Source organism: Mycotypha africana, assembly GCF_025528875.1.
Source record: "Mycotypha africana strain NRRL 2978 chromosome Unknown BDF20scaffold_6, whole genome shotgun sequence".
Lineage (NCBI taxonomy): Eukaryota > Fungi > Mucoromycota > Mucoromycetes > Mucorales > Mycotyphaceae > Mycotypha > Mycotypha africana.
Genome location: NW_026515730.1, coordinates 1386801 through 1403511, shown reverse-complemented (window position 1 = coordinate 1403511; position 16711 = coordinate 1386801). Strand labels below are relative to the sequence as shown.

Here is a 16711-nt window from a genome sequence, read left to right as displayed (position 1 = left end):
ATATTATATAGGATGCGATACGATAGGATGTAAAAGAAAATAAAAAAAAACAAAAAGAAAAATCATACAATAGGGTACAAGCATGCTACGGGCAGGAATAGAGTTGGGTTTGAGATCTTTATGCGTCGGCCAAGAACACTCTATCCCAGTTCCAACGTCTACGAAGCAATGCATGACCATGGGTATTAAAGACAAATCTATCCAGTGACATGAAATCATGGGGACTAAAAAGTAAATAAAGATATTTAAACAATTGAGAAAAGACGTGACTTCCCATTGTGTCGATCTGATTCTCCGTGAGGTGGCCTGTGGCTGCCTTCTTTTCGACATTGCGAACACCAGCGAAAGCACTCTCTGTCCTGCACCATTTCTCAATGGCTTGATAAATTTCCCAAGCGTATTCCTAGTGAGGTTGAACTATGAGTTTTGTTTTAGTAAATGCAGCCCCATCAGAAAAGAACTTACTTGGTATTTTTGGTCGCCCGTCAAACGGTATAATACAAATAAGCTTTCAATTGTTTCTGCATGCAAATGGAAACTCTTATCGGTCAAGAGGAAGGATTCTGGTCTGGGTTTTACAGGTGGAAGAGTATACTGTGTATGATATTCTTGTCCATAAACGACCTCTTTTTCTTCTTCTTGAGGCTGTGTGGCTGCAGTCACATCTTCAGTAGGCGTTGCTTCTTCTCCCTGTCTCTTTTTCATGTCTGATCCACTATCACTGTCTGAACCTCCATTCTCAGCTTCTGCTGCTGCTGCTGCTGCTGCTGCTGCTGCTGCCTGCTCCTGTTGGCGTCTCTGCTTTTCTTCTAAATAAGGATTCATCCTATTTTCTTTATACCACCAATCACGCGACTGGGTCAGTTCGCTCTTCGTTTTATTAAAAGTATAATAGTTGTAGGGTTCTGTTTTGGTGATGGACCAGCTTTCTGGCGCCAATCCTGTTGCTGTGGTACGGTACATAAAGACACAGGTTTCCATGAGACCCTTGGCGATGTCCAGATCTTCAGGCTCATTGAACGTCTTTGAGCCGATCGCTAGCATACCGGCCATCGAGCAGGTGGTATGGTCCATCCCAGGCTCGCTTTGTTGACGTTGGGTATCGAAAGGGGTCAACAGCAGCATGTCACGCTCAGGTACTTGTCGTAACATGTATTTCTTCATGCTGTCGATGGATTCTTTGTCTATAGAAGAGGTCTCGATAAGTAAGGGAAATAGCTTTTTCAAAAAGTGATTGGGAGGAGGAAAAAGAAACTTACACATTCGGGCATATTGAGGTTGAGTGCCTTCTGTCAACAAATAAGCCTTGAGGAAATACTAGGAATATAACAAAAAGTTGTTTTATTTCCTGTGAGTGAGAAGACATAGGTCGTGGAAAAGGGAGATACAGGTACTTACTTCGTACACACTGCCGCTTTTAGAACCAAAAGAAGCCATGGCTACAAGAACAGTTGGAGTCAGTCGTCACTGAGAATAGCTTTTTTTTTTCATGTCCTTGGCATTTACCGTTCTTCCCTCTGCCTTTTTGAGTATCGATGGTGGTGGGATACAATCCTTTAATATACATGCCTTGCTCGTACTCCATATGATCAATAAAGTCGATCATTTCTTGAGCCTACAAGATGGAATGGGTTGGTGTCCCAACCAAAAAAAAAAAAAAAAAAAAAAAAAAACAGTGAGAAATGAGGTCTTTACTATTTTTTCCATGAATCGATCTCTATTCAAACCTTCATGCCAAATTTGGGATTGTTCATCAGCTGAGAGAGCATCAAAAATTCAAGTTGCATTGTACCGATTTGGCCTATAGAACACTCTTCAGCACTACTTGATTTGTTTCTAAAAAAAAAAAAACAAGATAAAATGAAACCATCGGGTCATTAGGAAAGGTTTGACAAGGCATGGGAGGGGGGGGGGTTCTTACTGAAAGGGATTGAAGGTATGTCGTGGTAAGCCTGAAGGGGTCTTGTAAGCTTCCAAGAAATCATTGGCCAAGCTCGTGGACCGTTGGATCAGGGCGTCTTCGAATCTGTCAGAGAGTTCATAGGCGCTGATCAAACCGCTCATGTGCTTTGTCACGAAATCAAACATGTCGAGTTCTTTATCAACATGAAAAGAAATGGCACGCACAGGTTTTTGAAGGTTATGAAAATCGTCACCCCTATCCAGCATGAGCATCATGCCAAGGACATCAATCAAACCCAAGCCGAGCCCGCCATAAAGATCGTTGGGTTGATTCGTGAGGGGTTTCAATTCATCATGCGTAAAGGCATATTTTTCTAATCAATAGAAAGGAGGGGAGGGGAGGTGAGAATGAAGAAGAAGATCTTTTTCAAAAGGTGAGAGAGGTCGATTCTTTACTATAACCGTTCCAGGCATGAAGAAAAGAAGCCTTGATGGCTTCTCTTCTCTTTTCTCTGAGCTGAGTATATTCTGGTGGTTCAATGCCAAAGTTGTATTGTAATGGGGGCAAGTGAGATTTGTATCCATCAAAGCCGTCGAGAATGGACTGTTTCTTTGGCGTGGGGGGTCGTTCGATGGGTGTATTATTGGGATAGGTAGTGATGATCATGCTCTTGATATCGTCTGCCCACCGCTCTTCGTTCATGCTTTGCGCGCCGAGAAGATCCAACGGCAGCAATACGTAGAGCTGTAGGATGGCCAAAAGAAGGCATGCCACTGCAATGGTGACGATTCTCCATTTCTTTGGTATCAAAGAGGAGGAGGAGGAGGAGGAGGAGGAGGAGGAGGAGGAGGAGGCGTTTGGTAACACCATGATCGAAAAAGTGTGTAAAATAAATACGAAAAAAAGAAAAAGGGAAAGAATAAAAGTACTCCTTTGGTTTTCACTCGATAACAACACGCTTGTGTGTTGGCTGCTTCTTTTTTTTTGTGTGTGTGTGTGTGTTTTTGTTGGATTCGGGTTTTTTTTTTTTTTTTTTTATTCATGTTTGTTTCTTTTTTCACCCAAATTTTTATTTCATTTATTTGTCTCTTGGTGTGTTTGTTTGTTTCACGTTGCATTGTACTACCCCTTCACCAAGATCGTCGTCCATGGCTGCCCATCGGGTGGGTGTGCGGGTGAAGGGGGATGTCGGACCAACGCACAGACGCCGTGCTACAGGATCCACGATGCTGAGTGCACACTTTATGCCATAAGACCTACTTGCTCATCACTCGCTCTAGTAAAGAGTCCCAATGCAATTTTTTGGCTTGACACCTCCGTGATCGGGTGTAGCCTGCTATTGATTTTTTTTTTTTTTCAATACGCGAAAAAGAAGCCTCGAGTGCCAATGGATGAGCGGTTATGATTCCATACACGATGGGGGTCATCCCAGTTTGCCCCACTCTTTCTTGGCTTGAGAAAAAAAAGTGTCTTATGAAGGAACGCGCCAGATGAAAATTTTAAACGGACGGAACGCCCTTTCGTTCCTCTTTTGAAAGCAACGACGGCTCACTGTCGTCTACACTTTTATCTCATGCCCATCGCTTCCTCCCTCTAGCTATGCCATCTCTCTGAGCAGCACGCTCCCACCCGCCGCGAATAGATCATGTCACCGTGTGGCCGATGACCTTTTCAGTTGCATTTCTTTCCTTTTACTGCCAATGATGGATGTAGAGCATACGCATCATGTATTCTAAGGGAGGCAAAGAGGACGAGAGAGAGTCAAAGAAAGTGAAGGAGAAAAACAATAAAGTATCTCTCCATAAGAGGCAAAGCTTTCTTCTGAGCTATAAAGTAGAGGAGAGAGCCCAGGACATGCGTTGTACATGGAGCACCTTATTGGAATGTTCTTGAAACAGAGATACGAACCATAGCGTGAATTCAGTCTTTAATAAGCATCCTACATTGTGTTGACTAAACTCACACACAATGTACTTTTTTTCTGAATTCTTTTCTCGACAAAGTCTATAAAAAAAATTGGTTTTTTTTTTTGTCTCGCTCTATTGAAACCAGTTTCACTTTATTTTCAACCTAGATTATCATTCTTAAAAAGGAAACCATAAAAGAAAAAAAATTTTTTTTTTTTTTTGCACAATGATCACAGAGTACAGTGAATGAGAATATGGAGAGTTGTTGTGTCATTATTATAGTGATTTTATTATATAGACATAATAAAAAAATATAAACTTCTAATAAAAAAAAAGCGAGAGTGTATATATAATGTATAGGAGAAAAAGGAAAAATGATGATTAGAAAAAAAAAAAAAAGGTGAATCAAGAGAGGTGTTAATGAAAAAGGGGGGGTTGGGGGATGGAGAGGAAATAATAGTATTAAACAATTGTCTATAAAGAAAATAAAAAAAAATATACATGAATTGAAAAAAAGAGAAATTATTGTTGTTGTTGCAAGACTTGAGCAGCATGAGAGGTTTGGACAGAAGAGAAACGACGCATTTCCTTGGGGTCCATCTTCTTACCACTCTTACCAAGGACCTTTTGAGCAAAGTTTTGAGGACGTTCGAGAGAACGAAGCGACTTGGTACGGTTAGCATAGTAACGAGCAGAAGAGGTGCCAGAGATAGCCGAGGCACGACGAGAGGCAGCCGCCTTACGTTCTTCGGTGGTGTTGGCCTTGGGTTCAAAGAAGTATTGCATGGCAAACTTGACAAGATCCATAGGAGCGAACCAGACAAAGTTCCAGATCCAGACAATACCGACCCAGCTCCAGCCACAGCCTTCGATTTGAGTGAAGCCCCAGTTAGCATAACAAGCAATGAAGGTAGCGACGAGCTGAGCAATGATGAAGGAACAGATGAGGAAAATGGAAGGACGTTCCATGAAGAACCAGCCACGAGAACGGGTAATGAAAATCAAGGCTTGAGAGATGGTGGAAACTTGGAGATAGACAGCCGAGTGGAGCAAGAAATCGTTCGGGATGTCAAAGGTCTTGACGCCAAACTTGCGGTGGAAGAAGGTGGTCTTCAAGGCAACGGCGACGAAAGAGACGGTAGAGGCGGTGAGATAGATACCGTAGACGATAGCATAGGAGAAAATCTCACGCAAGTTCCAAGCATCCGGATACGGCGAGGGACGGACACGATCGGTGGAGATGGTCATAATGGTACCGTCGTTCAACATGGCGATAATCAAGACCATGAAAGGAGGGAAATCGAATTGGAAGGCCCAGATAAGGATGGAGAAACCGACGACGATACGAATGGTCACGGAACAAGTATAGATAGAGTAGTTACGCATACGTTGGAAAATTTGACGCGAACCAATGATGGCTTCGACAATGGTGGAGAGACCAGGGGCCGTCAAGACGATATCGGCAGCTGAACGAGCCGCATCCGAAGCATCAGCGACGGCCACACCGACGTTGGCCTTGGAAAGAGCAGGCGCATCATTGACACCATCACCGGTCATGGCCACCATGTGGCCCATGTTTTGAAGACGTTCGACAATCTCGTACTTGTGTTCGGGATAGACACCAGCGAAACCGTCGGCATGAAGGACCATTTGATCGACATCGGTGTAACCAGAGCCAGCAGGGGGACCTTCCTTCAAGGTCTTGGACAAGAACATGTTGTCACCCATACCGAGACGACGACCAGTTTCCTTGGCAATGGCAAGTTGATCACCGGTGATCATCTTGACAGCGACACCGAGAGCTTGAGCACGATCGATGGTTTCCTTGGTATCAGAACGAGGAGGATCATAAATGGGCAAGAGACCGACCAACTTGAAACCAATGCCTTCCGCGTCGACTTGGCCTGAGGGGATTTCATCAATAGCTACAGCAAGAGCACGCAAACCACGACGAGCGAATTCATCGACATCATCGTTCAAGGCTTGGATCACGGCCTCGGTCTTGTCACGGGTACAGAGATCCAAAATCTTGTGAGACATACCCTTACTGACACGGTAGACCTTACCGGTCGCATTGTCCTTGTAAGTGATTTCAGTACGCTTGATGACAGGATTGAAAGGCTTAAAGTCCATTTCAGTGACACCGTCACGGGCCTTGGAGGGATCAGGAAGAGAGTTGACAATACAGAAATCGATGGCGTCTTGGTTTTCAAGACGAGAAGCGTAGGAAGAGAGACGGACGACATCTTCACCGTCAAAGTCAGGCGTGTAGGTCTTGATGGTAGGCTTATCGACAATCAACTTGTTGAGGGTAAGGGTACCGGTCTTATCAGAACACAAGATAGTGACAGCGGCCATTTCTTCAATGGCGGTGATACGCGTGACGATAGCCATGTGGTCAGCGAGTTGCTTGGCACCGATAGCCAAGGTGACGGACAAGACAGTAGGCATGGCAATGGGGATACCACCAATGAGCAAGACAAGAATGTTATCGATACCACGACGGTAAGTGTAATGGAAAGCAGCATATTGAACAATGATGACAATGACCATGAAGAGAATAATGGTGATCAAACAAAAGTTACCAATCTTGGCAAGAATGGCTTGCAAGTGACCCGAATCTTCACCCGCTTCACCTACAAGCTTGGCAGCACGACCGAAGAAAGTGTTGGTACCTGTACCAATGACAACTGCTTCGGCTTCACCTTGCTTTACAGTAGAACCAGAAAAGACTTCATCACCGGCTTCTTTACCGACAGGCAAAGATTCACCCGTAAGAGCGGCTTGATCAATAGAGACATCACCGTGAGCCTATGAAAATGAAACCATCAAGGAAATTAGCACATGGGTTTTTTTTTCAATTTGTTGACAAAAAAAAAAAAAAAAAAAAAAATTTTTTTAAACAATAGATAAGACGCGCCATTGGATCCCAATGATGCTGGGCTGAGAGAGAAAAAAAAAAAAAGGGCTCCCACTGGCTCTCTGCTTTCTCATCCAAAGCCATTTTTTTATCTACATGACACGTCTCCCTCCCCCCCTCCCTATCCTCTCAATGAATAAAACAAGAACTTACAGTAAGTAAACGACCATCAGCAGGAATAACATCACCAAGCTTCACACCGATGATATCACCAGGAACCAACTCGGAGGCTTCGAGAGTCTTCCATTCACCATCACGTCTCACTTTACATTCAGGAGCAAGAGAAGCCATAAGAGCCTTGACGGCATTACCAGCTTGACGTTCTTCCAAGAAACCGATAGTAGCATTAGCAAATAACAAAAGGACGATACCGATGAAATCAGGATAATCAGGAGCTCTGTGTTCACCGTTGGAAAGGGCAATAGCGACAATAGCAGCAGCTTCCATGACCCAAGAAAGAGGATTCCACATGAAACCCAAGAATTGCATCAAAGGATTGACTTCCTTGGTTTCTAGCTTATTGGAACCAAACTTTTCTCTACGAGCAGCTGCTTCCGTTGTAGTTAAACCTTCAGGTTGTGTCCTATTTGAAAAATGAGAAAGCGGTTAACAATAAGCCCCAAATAGACCATGGAAATGTAAAATAAGCACACGTGATGAAGTCAAGGAAAAGAAAATGAACGATGCCCTTTTTTTTACTATTGTTGTTGTTCCCATCCACTGTCGCTCTTCTCTTCTGCCTTTTTGCGCCCAAAGTGGAAAGGCAAAAAAAAAAAAAAGAAAAAAAAAATTTTTTTTTCCTGCGGTGTGTGTTTACGTCTGTGTGTCTGTGTGTCATTGTCATACCAAAATACAGTTATCTTATCTGCGTGTGTGCCGGGTGGGTGGTGGTGTTGGAAATTGAGATTGAAAAAAAAAGGCATCGAATTTTTTTTTTTCCTTTGACCCATTCACTCTCACTCATCTATCAAAAAAGAAATACGTACTGTAAGAGTTGCATGACATCTTGTTGTTCCATAGTGGAAAGATCATATTTGTCTTTGTCGTAAAGGTCTTCTACGGTGATGTTGTGGAAATCACCCGTGACCTTGGCTTGAGGTTGTTCGTCAGCCATGATCAATAAATTAGATTAAGAGAAAAAAATAACAGGTAAAAAAAAAACGAATGACTGGGTTGAATTGAGAATGTAAACTAAGAGCTAGTTACAAATTCTACGAGTATCAAAATGATATATTAGAAAGGAAAAAAAAAAAAGAGGGGGAAAAAATAATAAGTTTTATATACAATGGATTTAACGAATGAAAGGAAAAAGAAGAAATCACAAAATCGAAAAAAAAAGACGCCAACTTGAACGTAATTTATTTATACAGTTTTTTTTTTTTTTTTCTTTTTTTTTTTTTGTTGAGGAGATTGAAAAAAAAGGAATAAGTTTTTTACAGGCTTGTTTGTCTTAGCGGCGTACCCGAACAACGGAGAAGTAGAAGCTTATATCAAATCTTTATCATTTTCATTTGTGATCAAGTTGGAAATGACTATATTCGGCAAAATGTCTAAGAAACAGGTTTCAATGTGTCAAAAATTTGACATGACGCTCAGAAGAAAAAAGTAAATCGATTCAATGTCCGCTTGATCCAATGAAGATCAGTGAAAAGATGATATTTGTGTTTTCCTCCCCCGCACCCATTCGCTCTTTTACTGTGCTCTTAGAGGGGAAAAATAATTACAAATGCCGGTCGAAATAGTTGGCTTATAAGGTTTTTCCCTCTCCGAGTTTGGCTCGTCATCTCATTTTTGGTGTGTTGTTTATTGGAGCGACATGATATTTCTAGAGATAATGGGTATCTCTTTGCCCATGACGGGAATGGAGAAATGTAAGTGGGTGTGTCTCTACATGTCATCTCTCTTTATGGCGTGTATCTACGCCGCGGGTGTGTCTGCATGTCTATGTGTGTGCGTTGGAGATGTATGAGATCGCTTCATTGCAGGCCCGTTCCTTTATGTCATGTCATTTGCAGGTCTGACTTTTTTTTTTTTTTTTTCCACACATCGGGATGTTCTACATTACTATTTTCCTTTATCAAAAATCTTGGTTTTTTTTTTTTCAAAGGCGTCCTCCTTCACACTTGGCTGCTGTGTCACCACAGAGCGCATGTGTTTTTTCTATGTTTTTGTTACCAAAAAAAAAAAAAAAAAAACCAAAAAGAGGAGGGTCTGTGCTTTTCTGTAGCCAACTTGTGTGTTATGTCGTTTGACAAGTAACACAGTTCTTGATGTTGTTTGTAAAACGCACCCTTCTCATCCGCTGTCTACGTACATCAAGGAAAAGTAAGAACCAGGCACCGGTAGATAAGCCATAAAAGATTAATCTGATCATCTCAAAGAGACAAAGAGCACGTCACCCACGGGTGCTGAGAGCGTGAGGTGAAGGGGTGAAAGGGGGAACTGGGAAAAAGACAAAAATATTATCCCACGGCAATGGCCGTTGTCAACACATTGTTCTTTTTTTTTTTTTTTCTCATTTTTGAGTGATTTGAAAAAAGCTCAATCGTCTCTTTCTTTCTTTCTTACATCATTTTGACTTGTAGAAGCCTTTGATGGAATAGAATACTGTTCTCTCTATGCTGTAACACCTTCGAAAAGGTAACCAAAGGCTTTTCTTTAAAGACGGATACAGAAGGCTTCATGAGGGTAGACTCCGGTATTTCCATTATCCGTCCCATTTCTTCTGATAAGGCTATCCCCTCCCCGCCCGTCTTTGAAAAGCCCACAATAGCCAACACACAACTATTTTTCTTGATTTTTTTTTTTTTTTTGGAAATGATGACAAATTTGTAACTTGTGTCTTTTTGGTCATTTTTAATTTTTGCACCCTTCTTTTCAACCAATCGGACTTTTCCATCCATGTTCCTATTTTAGACTTTCCTAATGATGAATGGAAAATTTTAGAGATAACAGGAAATTCATTTGTAACAGATACGAAACGAAATGAAACCGTAACGGACACAAACCTATTCACACTTCCATTCCGTAGGCTTCATCCATTGAAACTCATGACGCGCAGCTCTCTTCCATCTCAAGAGAGCCCTTTTTTTTTTTTTTATCAACCTGGGCTCATGGACGAAAAAGAAAGCTAGCTTTTTTTTTGGGGGGGATAACTTTTTCATAGATAAGAAAAGAAAGAAATGAATTGTTCTGTTCCCATCGATCGATGACATCGTGTGCATGGCAACCAAGATTTTTTTAACCTTAACCTAATTGTTCTTTATGTATTTTAAATTGCTGACAAAAATGGCAAAGCGACTGCTCTGTTTCTTTCATCATGTGTCATAAAAATAGAAAATTTTTTGATCTCTAAAGGACGTGGATCGAAAACGTCTATCGTTATGTTTTCCTTTCTTGCTTTTTTTTTTCGTTCTCCTTTATTTGGACAAGTGAGAGTGGACTTGTAAAAAAAGACATGACAATGTGTTGTGTTGTGTTTGTCTCTCTGTCTGTCTGTCTGTCTGTCTGTCTGTCTGTCTGTCTGTCTGTCTGTCTCAATCGATGATGCTGTAGATCAAAATAACAATCTATGTTTAGTGAGTGTACACACAAAAGAAAAAAGAATAAAAAAAAAAGTATTTCCAACACCGCTTCCATCGGGACTAGAACTTGCGTGATTGTATTTTACAAAAAAAAAGCAAAAAGGAGAGTGAGCAAAGGATGTCTCTCTCGCTGAAGGAGGCATCGTCTCTTTTTCATTGTCTGCCCAGTTGTTCACGTCCCACAGCGGAATCACACTCAAAGGATGAATGATCAACGCGCTTAGTGGGAATGGACAATAGAGAAAGTGTTTCGAGCCACTTTTTTGCTATCGATGTAGGGGAAACGACATTTCTGTCTTTGAAAAAATTCAAGGGAAAAATTTTACTGACAAGAGGTCCCTCGATCACGATGCGCGCGCGTCTGGGTCATTCAGCCATCTTGATTCGTCGTTGGTTTTTTTTTTTTTTTTTTTTTTTTCTTTTTTCCCACCGTTCATTCTTTATCGATTCTCTGCTTGATCTATACTTGTTTTATAGTGTCGTTTTTTCATCATGCCAACCACCTACAATAAAGTTCTTGAAAGTGCACGTTATATTTCAGAGGTAAAAAGAACAAAACAACTATACCTTTGCCATCGCCCCCAAGATCCCCATTGTAGACATGAGGCTTTCATGGCGGGTGAACATGGGCGCCTTTAGAAAAGATCAGTGTGTGAGATGACTGAGCTCCTTTTTGTTTGGATTTACTGTTAGAACAGTCAACATGTCTTTATTCCAAAGCAGAATCTTGATACAGCAGCAAGAACGGTAGAGTGATCCACTGCTTTCTCTCTATTAAAAAAAATAAAATCTGGGGCTGATTTATAAAAAAAAAAAAAAAAAAAAAAATGAAACAAAAACACCCGTAGATCACAGAAAATATGAAAACAAAGCAATACAGTACAAAGACATGGAATGAACACACTTTGCATCCCAAGACCTTGACAGCTAAAACCGTGGATTGGTAAAGCGAAAAAAAAAAAAAAAGAGGGCGGGGGGCTCTCTCCTTTCTGAGTGATTAACCAACGACGCATGGGTTTTTTTTTGTCCTTAGGATCTTTCTGGTTGATTTACTGAATTTTTCCTTTTGGAGTGATCTGGACGTGTCTGATAAAAAAACACCTCATCCAGATCGTTATGCCATTCACTATCAAGGACAATCTTACACAGGCTACTGGTCTCTGTGTGCTGCCATTCATCGGGGTAAAGAAAAAAAGAGAGTTTGACATGTCTGTTGTACAAGAATCTAACCCCGTTTTCTCATCATGAAAAAAGCGCTCGATCAAGGTATTCCTATCACAGATCCTGCATTTTATGCCAAAGCTTCAGATCAGCAAATGATAGACATCTTCAAAAGTGATACCAAAGAATCAGCACCGATGATGGAAGAAAGAATCAGAGTCATGAGAGAAGCCGGCAACGTGTTGTGTGAGGTATTTCAAGTAGATACACACACACCCCCCAACCCAACCCGTGCCTTCTTTTTCTTACACCGTACATTCTTTATAGAAATTCAACGGTTCTTTTGTCCATTGCATTGCTCAAGCGCAACAATCAGCTGCCAAATTATTAGATATCATTGTGGAAAACTTTTCTTCTTTTCGTGACATTCACGAGTTCCATGGCAAGAAAGGTAACTCTTTTTTTTCCCCTTGGCCCCATGCATAGACAACGCCCAAGACTGATGCTTTGATTTTTTCACCAGTCTACCTCTTGAAGCGAGCTCAGATTTTGATTGCTGATGTGTGGTAAGAAAAACCTAAAAAAAACACCTTTTCTCTATGGCTTGTGATTGACTTTGTACCCAATGGTAGGGCATGTTTTGATGGACAAACCTATGGAGAGTTTCACGATATTGATTGCATCACCATGTTTGCAGATTATAGGTAAAAAAAACAAAAAAGACTCTCCTTATGACCCATTGATTCATGTATCCATGTCTACTTTAGAGTACCTCAAGTAAGAAGCCAATCCCAAGCTTTGTTTATTTTATTTTATTTTTGGCTGATCTTTTTTCATAGGCGCTCTATCAACTGGGCTTATTGGAATATTCAGATGAACTCTTGAAAAAGCTGCACAATAGAGACTACTTTCCTTCCGGCTGCGAACAAGAAGTAGAAATACGCGGCAACTCCATTTGGGCTGTCGAGTTGGTTCGAAGGAAAATGCTCGACATGGATCCTTCACTCCACGTCAATGCTATCTTGATTGATTTCTACGTGTGGGATATGGCCAAAGATATTCAAGATCAAATGACCGTGCCTACGCATCGTACGAGAAGTTGTTTCTATTAATGTCATTAAACAGTCCTTTTTCCTGGTTTTTTTTTTTTTTTTGTTCTGAAACCCGTGTCCCTCGTTCTCATCGTCTATCATCTGTTCCCGTTCTAGAAACAGGAGGAAAACCCGCCTCAAAAATGTTTATGCCGTTCTCATCGGTTACTTCCGATGGCTGGCAGGCAACACTTAGCAAACAAAAAACGGATAAATGATTTCACGGCCAGGGTCTTTTTTTTTTTCTAAGGGAGAGCAAAAAAGAAATACGGGGTAAACGATAATCTTTGCTCGTTTTCATTGTGATGAGTCATGCTAAGGGTCTATTGACTAACATCCCCGTCAAACGCCTCTTTTTGCATGTTACTATCCCTTCACCGTCCTCTTGTGACCACGAGTCCGGTAAATTGGATTACCGGGAAAAAAAAAAAAAAAAAAGAGACATTGTCTATCGATGATGTGTACCTGAAATGGATGACGACGACGGTCTAAAAAATGGTTTTAATCGAGTCAAAAACATGATGGCATTCATGTCAACTATGGATGGGGGTGGGGGGGGGGGTATCACGCTTTTATATATTGGACCACGTTAATCGAATGACATGATCTGTCTTTCGTTGTGTTGGTTTGATGAATCCTAAAAACTGTAATTCTGCTACAGATCGTATAAATCGGGCTCTATTATCAAAGAGAAGGGGGGAGAGGTTTAGAGAAAAAGCAGGGCCTATCTATTGACAATGGCCATGAGAAAAACTTACTGCACTTCATTCTCTTCCAGCTTTTGCTTTATCGGTCGCTGTTCTCTTTCAATAATACAACCAAACGCGATAAACCAATCGTACAAATTAATCATACGCCCACATTCAAGGTAGAGTTTGTATAAAATGCAAGTATCGTGTTCTGAAAATAGAATCTGATCCGCTTTGTCCATACGACAACAAGAGCAGCCTAAATAATGGCCTGATTGCGTCAATGCTGTTTGAATCGTGGCTCTCGGTTGAGCTGCAAAAGCCTATCGACAGAGAAAAAAAGAAAAGTAAGCTTCTGCATCTATTCATCACCTCCCACTCCCCCTCCCCCTCCCCCTCCCCCTCCTCCTACCTTCTCGTGCAAGCTGATCGTGTTGTAATAGATCAACTCGTGTAAGGGTAAAGTGGTGTAGGGTCTCAAATACAATCTATCCCATAAAGAGAGGCCCACCGATGAGTCCACACGTTGCTTGTCATGAGTGAGGAAAAAAAGGGGCCATCATTTTTTACCTGAGTGTTCTCTCACACCAATCGGCTATGTCCATGGCCAATTTGGCTATCGCTGTTCCTTTATTTCTTAAATGCTCAATCGAGTTCTCCTGCACTCTTTGCGCCGTGGCTGTCTGTCTCGCTGTCTGTGCGCCTGGTAAAACAAGTCCTTCCAATAATCTCGCTTTCCTATCCATGCGCGCCACCGTGTCACGATCTGCCTGCGCCAAGTGTTCCAGTCTCACTTCCCAGCCGAACAATTCCTTCAACGCAGCTTCATTCACCTCTCGATAATCCTCTTTTTCAAACAAGGCTCGCATCTGCTGCAAAAGCGTCCCTATATGCTTTTCACTGATGCCGCGGATCAAAGCAATCAACGCTTTCGTCAGTTCTGACCCTGCCATCCCCTCCTCCGTCGTTGCTTGCAACGCATCGAGAAGCAGTATCCTTTTGCTCTTTTGACGATGCGTGGCAAAAAACCCAAAGTTGGGAAATTGAGACTGGAGAAGCTCGAGGAGATGAATGCCCAACTTGAATTGGATTTGGTATGTTTTGATATCCGTGAGAAGCTCGGGTACAATCGCTTTCATGACATAATCATCGTCCTCAAGTACTCGCATGGCTTTCTGGACCTCCTGGCGAGCCACAAGTGACTCGACGTACGACTTGATGGAGCGGAGCATTCGGACATGCGTCATATGATGCTCGTTAAGGATGCCTTCCGTCAGCCACTCGGACACGGTCGACGCCATGGCGTCTTTGTCCAGTTCGAGTAATGGAAGAAAGAGAGATAACGGATTTCCATAGAAATGATGCATGAACGCATACTGATGCGTTTTTTTTTTTAAAACCTAGAGTTAGTTTTCTTTCTTTTTTTCTTTTTTTTTTTTGAGGACCATCCCATCACCCTATTTACCTTGACGCTTGATGTTACTGTACTAATAGAAAAATCATATAAATAAAAGTGATCCAGCAAGAATTTATACGCTCGCCCACCGAATTTCAAGGAACGAGTAGAATCCAGAAAAAGCTGTTCAAGCATCTTTGTGTCAGTAAGATAGAAAGAGAGACAGCAGAACACCCCCCCCCTCCCACTACGTTGCATCTACCTTTTCAATGACTCGATTGAACCACACTTCACTTTGCTCTAATTTGAACTTTTCGATTCTCAACAAGCTCATGGTGGCTTTACTGAGCGTCTGATGCAAGATCTCGATAGAAGTAGCAATACCCATAATACAAACAAAGGGCAACTTGGACCGATATTCACTGCAAATGCTGAGAAAATCTTGCAGCATGCTAGGCTCGAAGGATTCAAAATCCTGTAGGATAACCACCAAATTCGGCTTTCCCTTTCCATGATGTCTCTGTTGACATTGATGTTGGTACCATCCTTCTAACCATTGCATGTCAAACGGTAAGCATTTACTAGGCTTACTGAAGCTACCCCCCAGTTGATACCCTACCGCCCGTCGCTTTGATAGATATACATAGACAGAGTCAGTCCACTGCAAAAGATCCCCCCCAGAGGCAGAACATGCTATTTTACCTCAGTGAACCGTATCATGTCTTCTTCATCGCCCTCCTCCTCCTCCTCTTCCTCCTGCGCATCCGTGGTCGTGTCCTCAACAATATCCGTCTTTTCACTTCCGTCCTCCTCTGTCGCGCTCGCCATGAAGCGTTCTATCATCGATTTCATCATATTTTTCAGATTCATACAATCTTTGGACTGTAACAAAGCGACATAATTCTCTTTCTTCGTCCCTGTCTTTGCTCGTAATTGGGTAGCTATGTATTCGAACTGAGTGCTGTGATCAGGTGTATTAATACCGGCAAACACAAGCCCAGTAGGAATCTCATGAAACGGTAAACTGATCAAGCTTGAAAAGAAGAAGAAAAAAAAAAAAAAAAAAAAAAAAAAAAGAGCCATGTTATTACACAGAGGGTCCTCTATGAAAGCAAAGGACCAACGTAAGTTACCTATGGTGGGTCATATCGTGATCCTTATTGACAAAATCACATATTTCCTGGATGGCGGCTTGGTTAATGCCCAACAATGACTCCTAGGGAGTAGAATCGATCATTTTTTTGCATTTAGAATTTTTACTCCTTGAGTGGTACTCTGTAGAAATAGAATAGTGTACTGTACATTGAACAAATCTTCCACTGTCTTCCAACACGTACTCAAAAACTCTTTTCTTTTCAGCATGGCCTTCAAAGGCTCTCGACCATTGTAGAGTAATTGAAATCCATCATGTTGCGATTCTTTGCTTTTCCATTCGCTGCGATGCGTCGCCTTTATGCCTAACCATGGTGTCAACCATCAGTTTCCGTCAGAAAGCTGGACTTTTTAGCAGTATGAAAAATAGAGAAAAAAAAAAAAAAAAAAAAAAAAAGAACTTTACTTGTTGCTTTGAGCGGTTTGGCTCGTTTGGATTTAGGTAAACTCGTGCTTAGTACTCTGGATCGCTTTTTTCCAGGCATGACCAGAAAACAGCCCTATTTTTTTTGGCATGACGAGAAGAAAAACAACGGTGAAAAAAGACGCGGCTGTCAATAGTGTATTCTGTCGTATAATAATGCAAAGAGAAACTCACTTCTGAAACAGAGTCAAAATTGCCCTCCAACAGACTCATCTACAAAAATACAACACAAATCAACAAAAAGAGATCTATGTAAGAAATTTTTCTCTATTACTATTTTTTGTTCTTTTGGCCCACAAAACACCCTCCTGTCTGAGATTCAATGGTTGCCCGCTTCGTGCCTGTCCTTCAAAAAAAAAAAAAAAAAAATCGAAATAAGCGGGGAGGAGGGTGAGGGAAAAGTAAACCCTTTTTTTTTTTTTTTTCCTGCTCGATCACACATTGACAAACGGGACAGTGGTCACTTGTATACAGCACCATTCCG

General features: G+C 41.6%; 5 protein-coding genes across 5 annotated transcripts; 2 read left to right on the top strand and 3 right to left on the bottom strand.

Moving 5' to 3' along the window:
* Positions 1-118: 118 nt before the first annotated feature.
* Positions 119-2773, bottom strand: BDF20DRAFT_913825 (glycoside hydrolase; the record flags this gene model as incomplete). The annotated part of the gene is made up of 8 exons (XM_053084113.1): positions 119-403; positions 466-1184; positions 1260-1317; positions 1399-1439; positions 1507-1615; positions 1728-1836; positions 1922-2276; positions 2359-2773. The coding sequence occupies 8 exons, from the start codon at positions 2771-2773 to the stop codon at positions 119-121; spliced, it is 2091 nt and encodes a 696-aa protein (XP_052935790.1).
* Positions 2774-8546: 5773 nt separating this feature from the next.
* Positions 8547-10953, top strand: BDF20DRAFT_836296 (uncharacterized protein; the record flags this gene model as incomplete). The annotated part of the gene is made up of 5 exons (XM_053078940.1): positions 8547-8601; positions 8987-9055; positions 9316-9370; positions 10088-10175; positions 10792-10953. 5 exons carry the CDS (start codon positions 8547-8549, stop codon positions 10951-10953), a joined length of 429 nt encoding a protein of 142 aa, XP_052935789.1.
* Positions 10954-11161: 208 nt separating this feature from the next.
* BDF20DRAFT_875247 (uncharacterized protein) lies at positions 11162-12629 on the top strand. Its single transcript, XM_053081310.1, has 8 exons — positions 11162-11257; positions 11348-11496; positions 11569-11726; positions 11803-11926; positions 11999-12041; positions 12108-12179; positions 12243-12252; positions 12315-12629. Exons 1-8 carry the CDS (start codon positions 11175-11177, stop codon positions 12585-12587), a joined length of 912 nt encoding a protein of 303 aa, XP_052935788.1. The 5' UTR covers positions 11162-11174; the 3' UTR covers positions 12588-12629.
* Positions 12630-12986: 357 nt separating this feature from the next.
* On the bottom strand, positions 12987-14694 carry BDF20DRAFT_875241 (uncharacterized protein). Its single transcript, XM_053081309.1, has 4 exons — positions 13826-14694; positions 13668-13743; positions 13325-13578; positions 12987-13244 (listed from the first exon to the last, which is right to left on the bottom strand). Exons 1-4 carry the CDS (start codon positions 14620-14622, stop codon positions 13139-13141), a joined length of 1233 nt encoding a protein of 410 aa, XP_052935787.1. The 5' UTR covers positions 14623-14694; the 3' UTR covers positions 12987-13138.
* Positions 14695-15254: 560 nt separating this feature from the next.
* On the bottom strand, positions 15255-16703 carry BDF20DRAFT_572068 (origin recognition complex subunit 3 N-terminus-domain-containing protein). The gene is made up of 5 exons (XM_053075774.1): positions 16402-16703; positions 16210-16303; positions 15954-16108; positions 15785-15867; positions 15255-15675 (listed from the first exon to the last, which is right to left on the bottom strand). The coding sequence occupies exons 1-5, from the start codon at positions 16438-16440 to the stop codon at positions 15345-15347; spliced, it is 702 nt and encodes a 233-aa protein (XP_052935786.1). The 5' UTR covers positions 16441-16703; the 3' UTR covers positions 15255-15344.
* Positions 16704-16711: the final 8 nt, after the last annotated feature.